This window comes from Acinonyx jubatus, chromosome B1, assembly GCF_027475565.1.
Source record: "Acinonyx jubatus isolate Ajub_Pintada_27869175 chromosome B1, VMU_Ajub_asm_v1.0, whole genome shotgun sequence".
In the NCBI taxonomy this organism is placed as follows: Eukaryota; Metazoa; Chordata; class Mammalia; order Carnivora; family Felidae; genus Acinonyx; species Acinonyx jubatus.
This window is the reverse complement of record NC_069382.1, coordinates 191,882,665-191,900,466: the sequence shown is the minus strand read 5'-3', so window position 1 is coordinate 191,900,466 and position 17,802 is coordinate 191,882,665. Positions and strand designations below refer to the sequence as shown.

The window sequence follows — 17,802 nt, the reverse complement described above, 5'->3', positions numbered from 1 at the left end:
TCTGATGGCACAGGGACAGAACTCAGACGGAGTCAGCTGCGCTTGTACAGGACGTGGTTCCGGCGGGCCCGCATGAGCGAACGTCCACCTCGAGCCAAGTCGGGGAAGCCGCCGGCCACTAAGTGAACACCTATTTGCCGGGCAGCCAGTGTATGCCGGGCCTGTGCCCCAAGCCATGTGGCGGGGAACGGCAGCTCTCGGTCAGGGTGCTTCTTCCCGGCCGGGGGGGCTCGGTGGGCCCCCCAGGATGCAGTCTGTGACCAGCGGCACCAGCATCACCTGGGGCTGTTGGCAACGCAGACTCTCGGCCCCCCCACCCCGCAGAATGGCAATCTGGCAATCTTCTTCCTGGCAAAAGTGTCCATGATTGGTCTGTAGTTCCGCTTTGGGAAATACGGACCAGCCTTTCCTGAGATTCATCCCCTCCCTGATGAAATAAGGGTAAATACTACATCCCACATAATGAGGATTAAATGGAGAATCTATGTGAAAGGCGCCTGGCCCTTTAGTCCGCTTCCCTTTCCAGGACGTGGGGATATCAGCGCATGGACACATTATACACACCCGTATGCTGTGAGAAGCAAACTGTCGTGGGACAGGTCGCGACAGCCTTTGTACAGCGTGAAGAGTCTTCTATCTTTGGTGCTATGACGTACGGAAAGTAAGACACGCCCCGCATCTCAAGGAAGAAGCTTACAGTCCGAGGGGGACCCACTGCCATCCTCCGCACAGCAGGCGAGAGGTGCGGCAGGAAGGACAGCAAAGACACCGAAGCAGCGGGGAGGGGGGGTGCTCCTGAGGAGGGAGAGTCAGGATGGCAGTGCCTGGCTTACTGGGGGCTGGTGGCAAGGGCGCTGGAGACCCAGCACAAGCCAAGGCCAAAAGCCTGTGGGAAGCGGCAGGACGAAGGGGGCTATGGACGGTGGGGGCTGAGCCAGAAGCGGCCGTTTTGCTCGTTACCCCATCGCCTCGCCAACGCTCCGGCTAAAACACAAATGGTTCTGGGCTATGAGATGCCCGACCATGCTGTGCTGGGTTAGCCAAGCACTCAGACCCGTGGCCACCTGGGAAGAAACACGCCTCGCCCTCGGCCCTGGTGGACGGGAGCCGGCAGGGAAGGCGCACAAGGGTCAAGGGCAAGTCCACGTAGGAGGGCCGACATTCCTTCCACAGCCACTCCAATTCCTTTTGGAGGAGGTTTCCATTTGGGAAACCAATGATCCCAAAAGACAGATCTTAAAGGAACTTGGGAAGAAAACATTATCGTACCAAAAATAGGCTCAGGGCATTAAAAAAGACTTGGAGTGTAAGCAGGGACTTACCTTCCTAATGGGGGAGAGTTACTAACTTTCTCGCTGGCAGATAACTTCTCTTTTGCTAATTTTTGGCGATTTCTAGAAGAAACTGTCTCTGGGCTGCCATGTTTGGATGCTGCAGGTGCCGATGGCTTGCTAGGATGCTTTCTGAAACAGATTACAGAAACACCGGGCAGTGGTACCCTCAGCACTCCAGTCCTGGGGCCTGTCCCGAAAGGACAAGGCTCCTCGTGGGTGAGTCAGAGAATGGGGACTAAAAGCAGAAAATGGTTGGTTTTCTGGACCGATGGTAAAAAGTGGACCTGATGTCGTCTACCACGAACTGCCCGCACGGCTCTGGATTTGCTTTGATTGTGTGGGAGGTTTTTCCATGATTTAGAGGAAGAGGAATCTGTGATAATAACAAATACACTGGCTGACAAGACAGCAATCCCCACAGTGCTCCCCGCGGGAGAGTAAGGGCCCAGAGTCACAGAAGTACAAGTCACAAGGCTAACGGATGAGGCCCTGGGACTGGGCCGAGTAACGGTCTGCACAGGTAACAGGGGACCGGAGAGCTGGCTCGCCAGGAAGCCCGGGAGAGAAAGCTCGTGTGAGCTGCTGTGCGGCTCCAGCGGAGAACGGAGAGCCGGGCGCACGGCTGGCTGCAGCGCGTCCCTACGAGATAAGGTGGGGCAATCCTCTCCCGGGTTCCTTAGCCCACACGTTGTGCAGGACACGTGTGCAGAGCAAGTGCTCCGGAGTGACACAGAAACTCTGGGGAACACATGGATGATGAGGGGGTTCAAAGTAAGAGGACACCTAGAAGTTGCCCACAAGCGTTTAGGGAAATGCTGGAGAGAAGCCCCCGGAGCAGATCCAGAACAAGGGCAGACGCCTCTGGGAGGCCAGCTCCTACTGCGCACAAGGAATAGAATGCCAAGCAGGGCTGGCTTCCCCGCCCCCGAGGACCCCGCCGCGGGAAGGCCTTCCGAGAGGAGCCGCGGGCGCAACAGGTTAGCAGCACTAACCCACCGAGACCCCGGCCAACCCCCAGCATCTGGAATTAACCAGAGCCAGAGCCCTGGAACCAATCAACGGATGCCAAGGAATCGAAACTAAGACAAGAGAATCCCTTTGTAAGTCAGAAGCCCTGAAGGCACATTAAGGAGAGCGCTGACAACCTAGGCGATCACGGAATCCGAAGTCGAGTCAGGTTTGTTTTCAAAGAATGAATTCGAAACACCTGACCGCTACCTGCAGACGCTCACTCAGAGACCACAAGAAGGCCCACAGACTGGCCGTGAGGCGGGCCCAACTGTCCCGCCGGAGGCGGTGGCCCTGCAGTGGTTCTGAGCCCGATGCAGGGGACTGCGCTCCACTTCCCGCCCTCTCCCACGCACAGGGGACCGGACTCTGGCTCTTCTGCTTATCTGAGCTGCTCCAGCTAAAAACCAAGTACGAGGCCACCCGCCACCTCTCTTCACCATGCGAGTTCCTGAAGTCTTGTGGCTCTGAAATCTGATTCTTGGAGAAACCAAACTGTGGCGCCAGTGGCTGCTGATGAGTTAAGTATGGAGTGATCAGAAACGGTGATTTTGGAGCACCTGGCTGGTTCAGGCGGTGGAGCGTCCGACTCTTGATTTGGGCTCGGGTCACGATCTCACGGTTCGTGGGTTCCAGCCCTGTGCTGGGCTCTGCCCTGATTCTCTCTTTCTCTCTCCCTCTGCCCCTTCCCTGCTTGCTCTCTCTCTACCTCAAAAAAAAAAAAAATAAGCATTAAGAAAAAAAAAACCAAAAGAAATAGGTTGATTTTAAGTCTTCACGTAAACACACGTCACTATTACTGCTATATGACGGTGACAGATATAATCAAGTGATACTCTTGAAATAAATGTTCCTGAACTTTTTGCTGAATCTTGGGTAATGAAAGGACAGAAGATGATACCACAATTAGCGGCTTGTGAATCACCTTAAACATGGAAAATACTCTCGCTTTAGTAGGTTAATAAACCATAAAGTGATGCAACAGGTCTCAAAACGTGCCCTGGGGAAAAGAACACTGACTGATACTAACAGGTGCGGGTGGGGGTATAACTGGCGAATAACGTCTGTTCAGACAAAGTTCAACAGGTTTCTTTCCTCTAGGACCACGCCAAGCCCTTGATATTCTCATGTGCACTGGGACTCCTGAAGGACAAAGAATTCACTGGCACTCCCAAAACTCACTTGCCCATGGCACTCTGTCTTCCAGAGGCTTCTGGCTGACCCAGGGCCTGGGAGAATGAACTCTGGGAAACATGAAGTAACTTAGGTGAGGAAAAAATGGTCACGTGCGGGCAATTTCCCGCGGTCAACCTGGTCCGGGCCACCGGCTGCACGCGCCTCACCAGTGACGGGTGTGCCCGCCTCCTCTCTCGCTGGAGCTGAGCCGGCTGCAGGCGGGGCCTGTGTGCGCGCCTCCCTTCCCCCACGGGCCCAGCACGGAACCCGAGACACCGAGTGACGCTCAGTAAGGAGCTGTACCGGGACCGAACGGGTTCCACCAAACGGGCTTTGGGACCCTGGCAAAGACTCGAATGTGAGGGTGGAAGGAGGGTTTCTCCGGGAACTGCAGGGTGCGAGGGCTGAGAGCGCGTGCTCTCTGCTCAAGATGCAAGGAAAGGGCACAGCTTACACCGCGGCACGAGGGGGTCAATGAAAAGAGAATCCCGCGAAACCCGAAGCTGCTTTCTGATGGGAGAAGCTGGTGAAGGCCTTTGGAAGCTCTCTGCCCCCGTTACCTCTGAGCCTCGGATCTGGTGGTGGACCTCGTGGTGGCTCCCGAGGGCTCATCCTCTTCCTCCTCTTCCTCGTCCTCCTCAGACTCCGGGTCTTTCTTGTCCTCGGTGGCTTCAGACACTGATTTCTGGCGTTTCCTTTCTGGCTCTGAAGATTCTGCTCAAACAGAAGGGTAACACCTGGATTCTACAATTCCCCGAGACACTTCCAGAGGAGAGTCATGGCGCTTAGAGCGTAGGATATGAGGGACTTGGAGGCAGAAGAAGCGGTTTTCCGTTTCCTTTTGTTTCAGCACTTGCAACTCAGAACTGTTTAACTTAATCTCAAACACATTTGCGATAGTTTACTTAGGCAGTTCACAGCCAGCATTCACGAAAAATCCACATGTACTCAGAAAAGCATCTGGGATGTACCATTTCTGACATGGGATTAGAGCCATTTCACACATATTTATGTAATATTAATACTAGCTGTGCCCCACTGGATGTTCCCTCATCCAGAGAAAAACTCTTAAAAAGGTGATTTTGAAATGGTAAGACTCCGCAATTAAGAACGTGCCAGAAACATACCAGCGTCCTCTGACAGAGTGAGCGAGCGCTTGGGCTTTCTTCCTCTCCGACGCACGCTCGCTACTGCTTTTTCTTCACCATCATCCTAGAAGCAGTAACGATAAAGTGAAAAGGGTGGTTAACTGAACATTTACTAAGTTTATTCCTAAAGGATGGACCTTGATGAGAAAACTGACACTTACATTGCTTGTACTTCTTTCTTGTGGGGTAGTGGTTTCTTTATTGGACTCATCTTTAAGAAAAGGAAAATCTCTGCATTAATACTTGGTGTAAAATCAATTTTCAACAGTCTGGCTTGTTGTCTCCGAATGTACCAGTGCTGATTAATGCCCTGTTACCCCAGCTGTCACCATCTTGTATCAGGCAAGCGGAGCTCGAGTCAGAACACCCAGCAGAAAGTACATCTGAATCCAAGTCGAGACCTCCAAATCTGTGCTTCAGACCCGTCAGAGGTCACCTGCGCCATCTGGGAAAATTATTTAAATTCCCCAAGCCTCAGTGTTTCACCTGTAAGCTGAGGACCTGGCTTAGCCCACCCTTTCAGCTCGAATGCTCTGAACCCAGAAAAGGAGGAGGAAAGGGACATCTGGGACACCTCGGGACACACCGGGAGCTGCGCATCAGGACGAGAGACCTCACAGAGACCTCAGTGTAGCTCCCTCTCTGTTATAATCCCCATTTTACAGTTAGGAAAAATGAGGCCCAGGTAACTTGATGTGAGTAATTTGTTCGGAGTCACATCACAAGTGCATGCTAGCTGGAATGCTCTGACTGTAAACAGTTATATCGGAGCAATGAGAAAAGCACATATTAGAGGCCGATTTTAGGTTGTGCGTGCCTGGTCTTTACATACATGCTTCCTGTAGATGTTACAGCTTTCTGACGGTGTATCTGAAGTTTAGTTTAAGGCGCTGTTTGAAGTTATTAAAGTTATGTAGATGGAACAGTCACGTCAAGAAGGCTGGCAGTGGAGAAGCCTGCCTCAACCGGCCATCGTTACCGAGACTCAGAAAATCGCTGCCAAACCACTGATCACGCAGCTCAGATTAGACTCTTTGGAGGGGATTCAAGTTATAAAGGTTTCTTGTTATATGGATTCAAAATATTATAAAATTATGAATAAAAACTGGTTAAAAACCAAACATAAGAAGTCCCCTTTGTAAAAAAAAAAAAAAAAAAAAAAAATAACAATAATAATCAGCCAACCTTAATTTTCCAAGAGACAAGAAAAACCGGAATTTGATCACAAGATCAAATGTGATCAGTTAAATGCGGAGAAGTTTTTAAATCACGTATTTGCTTTACCTTGCTGAGAACGTGTACTTTCCTGATCTAACCAGCTGTTTATTTGATCCCAAATCGTGGTCACATTCATCTTTTTGCCTGTGCCAATCCTTTAAAACCCACCAATGGGCCTTGTTGGTTTTAAGTACAAAGTTTTAAACCACGAAAGTAATATATACACATTGTACAAATTCTGGAAAATGCAGGTAACGAAAAGAACACGGAATGTTCCCATGATCCCACCACCCCGGGCCAATCACTGTCAACATTCTGGAGTATTTTTCTCCTTGGAACGAGGACCAAAGTAACGGAAGCAATTTTATCTCTTGCACTCTGCCTCTAGAACTGCACAGGCTACTTTCAAAACTGTGTGCGAACAACAGGCTTTTGAATATCCATTCCTATCTTCCTGGTACGAGTGCCCAGTCCCCAGCCTGACCCATCTCTTCCTCAAACATACCTAGTAAATTATGGTTTGGACACGGCAGTGTCGCCCCTATTTTACTTTTGGTTGCCTTCACCCTCCTCTCTGGAGGCTTCCTCAAGAAGCCTGAAGCCAAGAAGGGCTCCTGTCACAAGAGAGGCCAGTAGCAAGAGTCTCCCAAGGGCTACGAGGGCAACTGTTGAAACCCACTTCACTGAGAAACAATGAAACTCTGAAACCTTCCCCCATAGGCGGCCGCCTCCGCTCTGTCCCTAGATCCCGTGCAGAGCAACGCTCGAGGCATACCTGCTTGTGTTAATTTTGGTTTGCTGCCAGGTGGAGACTGTTCTACCTAAATTTAAACAAAGAAACAACTGAAGTCAACAGTTAGTTGTCACCACCAAGAAAGTCAGCAATTACGTAAGGAAGGTTCAAGATCGCTACGACGTAGGCAGAATCTGTGGAACCTGTCTCCTGTCGTTGGCTAGGTCTACCAAGAGAACATGGATGCCGTGCTTGTGAACGCATGGTCTTTCCACAGGAGGACCGGGGCTGCCACGAGCCTCGTCCCCGGCCGCTCTGCCGCTATGCTGGGAGAGGAGCACCGGAGGGGACGTGGCATGGCCCACTGTTAATATTCCCCAACTCGGGCAAACCATCTTACACGTTGTAAAGTGCATTCACACGTGGCTCCTCGGTCCTGCTGTCTTCTAATAACTCTACTGAGAGAAGCACGGCAGGTACTGTTACGGTTCTTTACATCCAAAGACACGGGAGTCTCTGGAGGCTCACATCACTAGCCTAGTGCACAGCTCTGGCAGGAAGTGGCAGAGTGGAGACTCCAGTTCCATTTGGTTTTGTTAAAACACTGGACGTGTGTTTGTCCTTCTAATAACGCTGCCCTTGAAGCTCATGCAGTGAAGTCTTGACGCAATGATTTTGTTGGACGGTACACGTCAGGGCCAAAGACAAAGAAAAGATAAAGTATCGCTGAGGATTTTCCTGCACTGATATCAGGGTGCATTTTATCACGAAAGGAGCTCCATAGGGAGTAGTAACAGGTGAGACACAGTGAGGGTTTCCATAAAGAAGCCATTATCTAAAAATCACATACAACAGCCATTTTCTACATCTTAATCAAAGATGACAAGAAGGTAAGTCCCTACGTAATTTCTATATAACCAAACTTACACGTGAGGGTGGGATCGGACTGAAAAACAGTATGTTTACGTAAAGTTACTGGTAACTGAAATGTTACTTAAATGGTTATTCAGGATTCTATTTGAGGAACTCGTTCAATGCTTTCCAAATATTAAAACAAAGTAAAGTGGTTCAGAACACGAATGCTGCAGTATATACTATCCAGGTCCAGAGCAAATGCTCCCAGATTTCTCACGCGCTGCAATTACTCACAGTGACAACACCAGGATCTGTTTTGCAATCTTCTTCTAAAAAATACAAAAATAAAAATCTCACTTAGAAAATCAGTTTGAAAATATCTTTTTTTTTTATTTTTACATAAGCTCTATGCCCGATGTGGGCCTCAAACTCACAACCCTGAGATCAAGAATCTGACGACTGAGCCAACCACGCCCCCCTGGAAACGCCTTTCCTGTGAACCGAGAACACATGAAAATAAATACCTACTTGTTTTTAACACTGTTTCCACGGGGTATTTACGGGGTCTTCCTCTTTTCCTTTTAATAATTACTGGCTGATCCTCCTAAGGGGGGAAGGAAACAAAGAGCAATAAAATTTTGTTGTTGTCTCCAAATGAGATTTAGAGTTCTCTCCTAAGACGCAGGTCTCAGATCCCAGCTCTGTCACTTAAAAAAAAATACCTGGCTCAGGGCTCCATTCCCAGTCGTGCATTCTGTCACCTTGTAAACACGGAGAGCTGTACTACTAATTCATGGAGTCCTGGGGATTAGGTGATGAGCTAACGGAAGTGAGTGCTTAGTGTCAGCTTTTACTTCTGCAGTCGACGTATATGTGCACTTAAATATGGATTCAGTCCTAGTCACTTGTGACCAAATGTTATCCCTTATAAAAAAAATAAAGCAGGCCACTGATCTTCTCATACACAAGTGTGAGAAAACAAAGAGAACTATTCAGAAGTTGTATCAAGTCAGGCAGACTTGGTCACAGTCATCTGGATGTGGCTGGTGTATAGGTTGTTTCCCTTGATTTATGGGCCTGTCTCAGGCCAGCGGGATTCTGCCTCCACCGCACCCCCGCCCCAGGCTCTGCACATCCCCCAGAGTAGAGGGGGATGTGGCTGGAGGTCGGCCTGCCCTCCTGAAAGTGGGTCCCATTCAGCACTCGCTGTGGGCCTTCTGTGCACCCGGCTGTGCTGTCCCCGTTTTGTCCTGTCTAGACTCCAGGGCTCAGCAGTCCTGCTCTCTGACCTAAACACTGAGGTACAGCTCTGGGCTGATCCTACATGGTCGTGACAGAAATAGGTCTCTTAAAACGTTCGGATGAAATGAAGTGAAAATGAAGAGAACAAGATTAACCACAACGACACCGATGATACAATGCGCGGCGTGAAACGGTGGCCCAGCGCGCTGAAAAAACGAACGACCTCAAAGGCACCTGGCAAAACCTTTCGGTAATCGCCTTCAACGCACTCTATCTCTCGTTGGTACTCGCGTATCTGAACAAGAAGACAGGAAGGACACTGCTTACCTCCTGAGATTTCACCGTGTCATCGTCATTCTGCTCTGTCTTTTCGCCAGCAGCTTCCCCGCCGCTGTATTCGTCTGCAGAAAGAGCACAGCTCAGTTCACTGCTGGGGACCCCGGGCAGCCGCGTCGCCACCACACCCGTCCAAGTGGCCTACGCAGTCCCAGTCACCGACGCGCGCACACGCCATCCTCAGGCCTATGCCGCCCAAGTTAAGGCGCTGCAGTCTGGCTAACTGATAAGCATACTTTGGGTAGAGTTAAGATCCAAATTCAAAACTATTCCCAAGCCCTGGGGCTATGAAGTGTGAGCCACCGGATTCTCCGGGAAGGACAGCTGAGTCATCTGCAGCTGTGGCCAGCGAAGCCTGGGGACAGAGACGCTGACACTTGGAAGGATTAGTCTCTCCCAACAACGTATCTAAGTCTGTGTATCACTCACCTTTTTCGTCCGTGGCCCGTGAGGCAGTGCTGTTCGTCTTAGAGCTCATTTTAGATAATTCTTCCAGATCTCCTGCGTTCTCCTCCTATGGAGAGGTTGAACAAGACCAGAAGCTTCCTCACCCTGCCTCCTTTTGTCCTTCCCAAAGTTTTCCTTTCTATTTCAAAAGGTATTTCCTAGGAGTTTTTGTAGAAGTTTGTTGCACAATTTTTAAAAAGTAACTGTTTTTGCTGCTAGTGAGGCTATACCAAAAGATACAAATTCCCAAGGTAGACCCACAGGAGATAAGGCTAGACTCTACAGCAACAAGGCCATTCTTTTTTCCCCTGCAAAACAGAAATCACTCTTCCTCCCTCAGGCTGGATTTTGTCTTTTTGTGAGAAACTCCAGAGAAGAACTGATAGGAATTTGCAACAGATTTCTTTTGTTCGTTGGGAGGTGGAGGGGGGGGGTAGGGGGTGGGGTGGGGAGGGATAAAGGGGAAAGGGCCTGCGAGAATCTGGGGGGATCCAGCTGGGCTGATTTAGAGCAATGATCTCGCAACACATGAAGTCATCCCTTAGGGGCAAAAAAGTTTTGAGCAAGAAACATCGAAATGCTATACTGTAATACTAACACAGTACGTAAACAAAACCACATAAATTAAAATATAAAATGGGAATTCTGTCTTACAACATTGAAAATATTATCGGTATGTGATTTTTTTTAGTGAAAATGGTTGGTATCTTTGACCTAAATTTAACATGAAAAAACTTACATGAAATTGAAGGGAAAATATAAAGGTACCCCTTCAACCTGGTCTCTCCAAATCTAGGTGTACTGTCTCAGGATTCTTGTTTAGCACAGGGCAGGGGGAGGGATGCGGTTAAAGTCCTCTTTCTTTCCTTCACCATGACCAATTGAAATTCATGACATTACATGGCTCCCTCTCTGGTTGTTAAAATGCTGCCATTACTTTTTATTTAGTTCATTGGTCACTGGGAGAAAAGAGAGACTCTGAACTGGTTTTACTAAGCTAGAATTCAACTGCATGTATTGATATAAGTTGACTTCAATACTTCTGGAACAAAGTGGAAAAAATAAATTAGGGAAAGAGAGAACAGGGAGACGGAACTAGTTTGGAAGAGACAAAAAGCAGTACTGAGTCTCAGAAATGGAAGCGTGCCCAAGAAGAGGTGTCGCCAGGAAATGCAGAAACGGGGGCCTGGAGAGCAAGGGCAGAAATACAAATTTGTGAGCCGCCTCCCTGAGTCCTCAGGGGAGAATAAGACCATGTGAACGAGAGGCAGTGGGTGAGGCCAATCCTTGGACTACTTCTATTTTAAGTCCAGGAAGTAAAGAAGAAGGCAGAATATTGAATTTTTAAAATAACGTGATGCGTCACTGTATTTCAATGTTTTGGTGCAAGCACATCGGTAGCATATGACACTTTGGAAGAAAACACCTAGAAACCTTAAGTAAGTGAATATGACTGAACAGAAACCTCAGCAATGGTTACATATAAACTGTGATGTTACTGCCCTTACAGCTTAAAATGATAAAGTGCAGTATTTGTTGTTTTGCAGGATCCTAAAAAATATACCTTTTATGATAAAGTGACTATTAGAGATACATGAAGTAAAAAGGATACGAGAATGAGAAAGAAGATCATAATAAGTATTCACAGTGATGTAATTAGGTTGCCCCAAAACCTAAAATTAATATGTGGAAAAAGTACCTTTGTATCTTGTGGCTCAGTTTCAGAACACTGTGCTGTTTCTATTCTGGAATCTAGGACATCTGGATTTTCATCTGTAAATCAGTTTGGACAGAATCACAAAGGGATAAAAGCTAAATGAAAAATGAAATGCATAGTTCTATTTTAAGACACTTTAAGGCTTCTTTTTTAGTCTTGTGATATAGTGAACCCAAAAGTTACTCTAAATGTATTTATGTCACGTGACTTGAGCACTGAACACTGATGGTGGCCCTGGCAAAACCAGGAAAGCAAAATATAAAAAATAAAACAAGAAATCCACAAGTGCTCAGATGACACCAAAAAAGCAGCAGGTTCCATGGAAAGGGCTTAGGGCACACGGAGTTCCTGGAGATACGTTAGCACCCTCAATGAGTTACCACCTAGAAGGTGTAGTTTAGGGATTAAGACCACGGGCTTGGGAATCAGATTTACTTGGTGGGAATGAAGTCATCGTCTCGCCAAACCTTCACTTACAAATTCATTTACAAAATGGTGATGATGCCTAACTCACACAGTTATTATGAACGTGTATAAAATAACATGAATGGTGCCTAAAACATGAACTCGAGAATTAAAAAATAATTACATGCTCCTAACCAAAAAAGGAAATTCTTTTTCACATATTCTTTCTCACGTATTATTTAATAAGCATTTATCGCATTTCTATTTTGTGTCAGGTATCAGTCTCTGTACCATCCAATACGGTAGCCATTAGCGACACGTGGCTGTTGAAATTTAAATTAAAATGGAATGAAATTATAAATCCAGTCTTCCGTTCACACTGACGGCATTTTACTGCTCAACAGCCAGCCACATGTGGCTCTGGCTACTGTACTAGACAAAACAAATGCAGAATATTTCCACCCCTGCAACAAGTTCTATTGGATGGCACTGTTACAGACCGTGGGAAAGTCAACAATATGAAGCACAGAAGGGCCACTGCATTTAAGCTTCACTAACACACTTCACGAGCTCTGTGGGGCATCTGTTTATGATATAAAATAAGGAAACTGGTGGCCCCTGGCAGGGTCCAGGCACAGGTTACAGAGGGACCCATAAAACCCAGAGTTTATGTCAGTCCCAGTGATTGGGTCTTCTGCATGTAGTTTCTAGATCAAGTCCAGAAAAATCCTTGAGGTGCCAAGCCAGTCTGGACATAAACTGGACTCAAGAGTTGTAAAGTAAGTAATTATCACCCTCAAAAATTTTCTAGGATGTTTGCCCAGTATTTTGGATGTAAAAGTAATATGATCTTCAAAGATGTCTAAAAGAGGAACATATATATTCTACATACCCTGTTCATCTTCTGAAGAGGGGTAATGCTTCTTTCTTTTTCTTTTAGGCATCTGCCTTTCTTCCTCTTCAACCTGGAATGAAGAATGACTATATTAAAGGCAATACAATCTGGGACCACCTCTATTGAAATGACAGCACATTATATTAGCTTCTAGCCTCTGAAATAAATTTTCATGCAATTTTTTTTTTTTTTTTTTTTTTTTTTAAATCTAGGATAGCATTTTTGGCATCTAGATTTGGATGAGACTTATTTTGTGAGCCTGAGTCTTTTTTTTTTTTTTTGGATCTGAATGTAAATCCATACGAAACATCTAAATCTGTTTCTGGTTAGATACTGTAATCCAACAACTCTAAAATATGTTCTTAAAGAAGTATTTCTCATTTTTACCATCCCTGAAGTCCAGCTGTGTCTTACAATCAATGGTATGTCATAAATGAATCGGTAGGGCTCTTCTCCTCCTCAGTGGCCCAGGAAAGAGCCAAGGAAAGGCAGGGTGTGAAGTAACACTTAACCTTCCTGACTGTACAACGTGGACACATCCCAATAACTACTTACACAACACAAGAGCATAAACAGATAAAAGGGATACGGAGATTCATTTAATTTTTAATACATACAAAAAAGTGAAGCCTTTCTCCGTGCACCGGTGAAAACACTAGGTACAAACCGTGAAATACTTGAGTTTCTTATGAAAACTCACCTCTTTAGGATTTGCTTCAACACTGTGATCTCTTAAGGCTTCTGTGTTGTCTTTTCTGCCATTGGACATCTCTGATTAATAAACAACAAAAAAGAAAAAAAAGGTTAAATTATTCATTCCGGTACTTATTTGAGGGGCGTGCGTGGCAGGGGGAAGGACTTCATAAATCTTTGCGACGGGGTCCTCACGGCAACTACGTCAGGTAAGCTCCGTGATTTCCATTTGTAAAATGTGACTAAATGGGTTTGTGGAAGGATGAAGGTCACTGGACTCTACACAGAGTAGCGCCATTTTCTTCCGGCTCACGTAGCAACATCTTGTGAAGACGTATCCAAGGAAAACAAGTCCTTGTTTCACAGTCCTCCGATTAGCGAACATTCCTGAGTCTGATACTACTAACTATGGGAGACGATGTGGAGCTATAATTGGTACACCACCTGGGGACACTTGGGCACAGTCTGTGAAGCAGAGGAGGCGGCCAGCCGCTCAGCAGCTGCTCACCCAAGTCACAGCCACACGACTACGCGCTGGGAAACAGGTACAAGATCCCGCACGGCAGCACTCTTCGTAATTGGGAAAAGTTGCTAGAACCCAAACGTCCACCAACCAAAGCAAAACAGGATGAAGGTGGTCTAGTCCCACAGTGGAATACTAATGTGATTTCAATTCTATCTGTAACATTTTTTTTTCCAAAAAGCCGATAGAGCAGATATACCAAATTTTAAGATATGACAAAAGTAGGTGCTGAGTATTTGAGTGTGTAGAATTACCGCTGCTTTACTTTGGTTTGAAACACGGTACATAACGTGTTACAAAAATACCTCTTTCCCCATTCTTGGAGTAAGGTGCCCACAGCAGGAATCGACTAAAGTCTATGTTCTGCTTGAGAGGAGAATAGTCCCTCTGCAATTGGCAGCCTCCATAGGTTTCGTGGAGGCCTGACTCCCGGGAGAAGAGCCACATAACCGTGACACCCCTGATCTACCAAACTGGGACTGTCTGTCTGAAGGCAACACAGGTACTTAGCACAAGTACTGAGCACAAGTACTAGGAACTGCTCTTACAGTACAGACCACGGGGAACTATGCGTTTTGTGTTCCCGCCGGATTTAAGTCCACTGTGAAGTTACCGGCAAAGTTCTAGTAGCTATTTACGGCAAGCCACCACTCACTTATCTGCCAGAGGGCCTTGAACAAACACTGGACTTCTCCAAGCCTCAGTTTCCTCAGCTACAGAAGTGATGCTGCTAACACCTACCAAATGATATGACTTGAGTAAGAGCGACTTTGTGAAGTAATTAGCATAGGGCCTGACAGAAGGCCCTCGACAAATGGTAACCACAATCAATACTAACGTCAATAGTACGAAATTCATTAACTTACCTTCTTGGTTATGAGATTTGCCATGAATTTCTTCATTTGTTCTGGAGCCTGAATTTTTGACCTAAACATACCATAGGAAAGGTTATTTATGGATTGTGTCACCAAAGTCTTAAAGGCAGAGAAAACAAATAAGGAAGATAGTGGGCACAATCTGGTAGTCTGTGGGAATGCTGAAATGGACTAGAACACATGCTCAAATTTCACCCAGAAAAAAAAAAAAAAAGTTCAAAAACTAAACTTCACCCAGAAAAAAAAAAAAAAGTTTAAAAAATAAATTTCACCCAGAGGCATAAGAGCAGAGTGCTTTTGAAGAAGTTTTGGTTTAACAAATTATCATCCCACTGTGTTTACTCTCCTTGTCTTTAAAATGGTTATGGTAAAAGTGTAAGAGGTAAGAAGAATTTTCTGATTTCTATGAATTCTCTTCCCATCCAGTGATCCCTCATGACCTTTTTCCCCCTCTTTATTTAAAAATGCTGAAGGATTCTGTCATTCTGTCATCATCTCTCTCTGGCAAATCTTGTCAATTGTGCTTTCATTTTTTTAGCTGAGGGAAGTCTTAGAATACCCTACAACACTCGAAATCTTAGCTACAGAACTTTATGAATACTTGGAAAGGACAGTGATGCCCTCACTGGGGAAAGGCAGCTGCCGGGGGGCCTCAGGGAAATGAGGCGGGGTGGAGGCCTCCACATTTGGAATCCTTTTGGAGGATAAAGCTGAACCAAACCCAGTGGGCTTTTTTCTCTTCCTTCTCACTCAGCTGACTGTGGAGGAGTCTTCAGCTACCATACAGGATGTTTCAAAGGGGTGAAGTTAGCCCTCTGATATCTGCTGGTGCGAGCTCCCCCAGTTCTCTGGGGGCACTGGCAAGAATGTGTCTCTTTGCAACTTGCAAGCATTTTACAAAATGTTCTCTCCTGGTAAGATATCAGGTCCCTTGTGCGTTAAGAGAGACATAAAATTTCTTCCCAGCACAAAAGGGATTATGACAGCCACAGCTGGGAAAGAATACGTATGCACGACAATCACAGTTGAGTATCTTCAGAAAAGCTCTCCCCAAACATAAAACGCCCTGTAGTTTTCAAACGGTTTTGTCCACAGCACCAGGATAATTTCAGACGCCGCAATCCACTGATCAAACTTGCTACCATTCATAAAAAATAGAAAGTTCATAGTTCTTTGAAGGATTGCATTAGTAATTACCAGGTGAGTTTCCTAGTCTGAGGTACGCAGGCCTTCTTCTGTTTCCTTAAATGCTTCAAGACACTGGTCTAAGGAGTCACTAGCACGCGGTACTGCTGAATTCAGGGAGACCCTTTCCTTCTGAGGAAAACAACTAAATTTCACGACATCAGGGGACACAGTTGAACGCTGGCTGGCAGTCAGTGCAGCGAGAGCAGTCAGTGTGCTGCTCTCGAGTGGAGAGCACATTACAAGCAGCCTCCTGTCTCCTAAAGAATGCACAGGACTGCCCTTCTGCGAGACGCCCCTATACATTTGCTCTCAGAACACCAGACCCCACGACAAAACCCAAACCATGACGGTGACTTACGTTAAGTGATTCATTCACTGAGAAAGGCTCCCCCTGTGGTCCAGCTGTTCAAAAACAAAAATGAGAAATAAGGACACCGAATACGGTTTCTGAACCACAGAGAAACAAATTGAGAACTCTCTAAGGTAAGGTAGGGGCTATGCCGCTAAGTGGCCTAGCTGCCTTGTGAACTATGAGATTCTGACCAATTGTTTTCTACAATTCGTGTCTGCCATTATGCCAGAAAACCAGGAATTATTGTTGTCTGCATTTTTATAATAATGGCAGTGGTCCATCAAATCGCTGCAGCTATTTAACTATGTTGGTGATCTGAAGCTTAGAAGAAAGGGAGACCTTTGCAAAGTGACACGGGTTCATTTAAAAATAATGTCATCAAGCAAAAAGTCAGATTCTATCCCTTCAAACAGCAATGGTCTATTTATATTCTCTGGAAACTTGAAGTACAAGGTCTACTGTTTCTACTCAACAATGACAGAACACACATTTTTCTTTTAAACAACTTCCTTTTACGTAAGTAGATCTCTTATTGAATCGTACCTAAACACAGTGAAGTCATCTGGATTATACTGTGGGAAAAAAGACTTCAGAATCCAAAAACGTCACCTTGACAATTAACAAGGGGATGTTAATTATTTGTACTCTAACACATACAGACCAATTTTAACTAATGCATCTGGGTTTTGGATAAATTAGTCACTTTTTTTTTTTTTTAACGTTTATTTATTTTTGAGAGAGAGAGAGAGAGAGAGAGAGACAGAGCATGAGCCGGGGAGGGACAAAGAGTGAGAGAGGGAGCCATAGATTCTGAAGCAGGCTCTGGGCTCTGAGCTGTCAGCACAGAGCCTGACGCGGGGCTCGAATCCACGAGCTGTGAGATCATGACTTGAACCGAAGTCAGACGCTCAACCGACTGAGCCACCCAGGCGCCCCAGTCACTGTTTTTAACATGTCACCATGAATGGCTTCTCAGGTCTTGGGGTGATCCCCGAGGACTATTTGATACTTCTGCTTATAAGGCTCTTGAGATCACATACTCTGGAGGCTGTGCCTTCAGATAGTTTTGCCTTGGAGGGTCCCTGTTCTGACTACTCTGGACAGTCCTGGGTGAGGATCCACACACACCGCTCATAACACACCGTCCTCCTCCGTCGCCTTGTCTACCTAATGCACACCTGCTCATCCTTCCGTAATTTGGCTTCAACTTAGGGGGAGTGACCAGCACTTACGGAAATTTAAACCTTCTATATTCTTTGACCCTTCGATTCTCTTTCATGGAAATACTTGGGGGAAACACAGAACTATATGCCTATGAAAGTTCATCGCAGCTTTATTTATAATAGTAAAAACCATAAAAACTGGAGACCACTAAAGCTCTAACAAATGGGAAAATGCGTTACAGACTACTTTCAGCTGTTAAAACAAATGAAGTCAATCTGTATATGCTAACACTGAGTTAAAAAAGAAATTACAGAACACTACAAATACTATGATTTCATCTTTGTTTAAATACAGAATTGTATTTAAGGTGGGTATCATGAAATGTGGGAAACCTTGCTATGCACTTCTATGTATCTTACTTTCTATAATTAAAGGGGAGAGAGAGACTGGTTCAGCTTAAAGCCAGGCCCTCCCCAAGGCCCTCCCAGCAGAG

The 17,802-nt window shown here is 46.0% G+C and overlaps 1 protein-coding gene across 3 annotated transcripts in view; it reads right to left on the bottom strand.

Annotated features, from left to right (window-relative positions):
* The window catches only part of BOD1L1 (biorientation of chromosomes in cell division 1 like 1), a 52,850-nt gene that overhangs the window by 2,727 nt on the left and 32,321 nt on the right, over positions 1–17,802 (bottom strand). For 2 of the 3 annotated variants that reach the window (XM_053217562.1, XM_053217564.1), the window contains exons 13-26: positions 16,152–16,195; positions 14,597–14,657; positions 13,215–13,285; positions 12,512–12,584; positions 11,197–11,270; positions 9,480–9,564; positions 9,042–9,115; positions 8,001–8,076; positions 7,767–7,801; positions 6,660–6,705; positions 4,828–4,877; positions 4,646–4,730; positions 4,079–4,232; positions 1,323–1,463 (exon numbers count right to left, since the gene is read on the bottom strand). In XM_053217562.1, coding sequence (XP_053073537.1) covers positions 1,323–1,463; positions 4,079–4,232; positions 4,646–4,730; positions 4,828–4,877; positions 6,660–6,705; positions 7,767–7,801; positions 8,001–8,076; positions 9,042–9,115; positions 9,480–9,564; positions 11,197–11,270; positions 12,512–12,584; positions 13,215–13,285; positions 14,597–14,657; positions 16,152–16,195 — 1,069 coding nt within the window. The remainder of the gene's footprint in view (positions 1–1,322; positions 1,464–4,078; positions 4,233–4,645; positions 4,731–4,827; positions 4,878–6,659; positions 6,706–7,766; positions 7,802–8,000; positions 8,077–9,041; positions 9,116–9,479; positions 9,565–11,196; positions 11,271–12,511; positions 12,585–13,214; positions 13,286–14,596; positions 14,658–16,151; positions 16,196–17,802) is intronic. The other variant, XM_053217563.1, reaches the window with a different exon arrangement.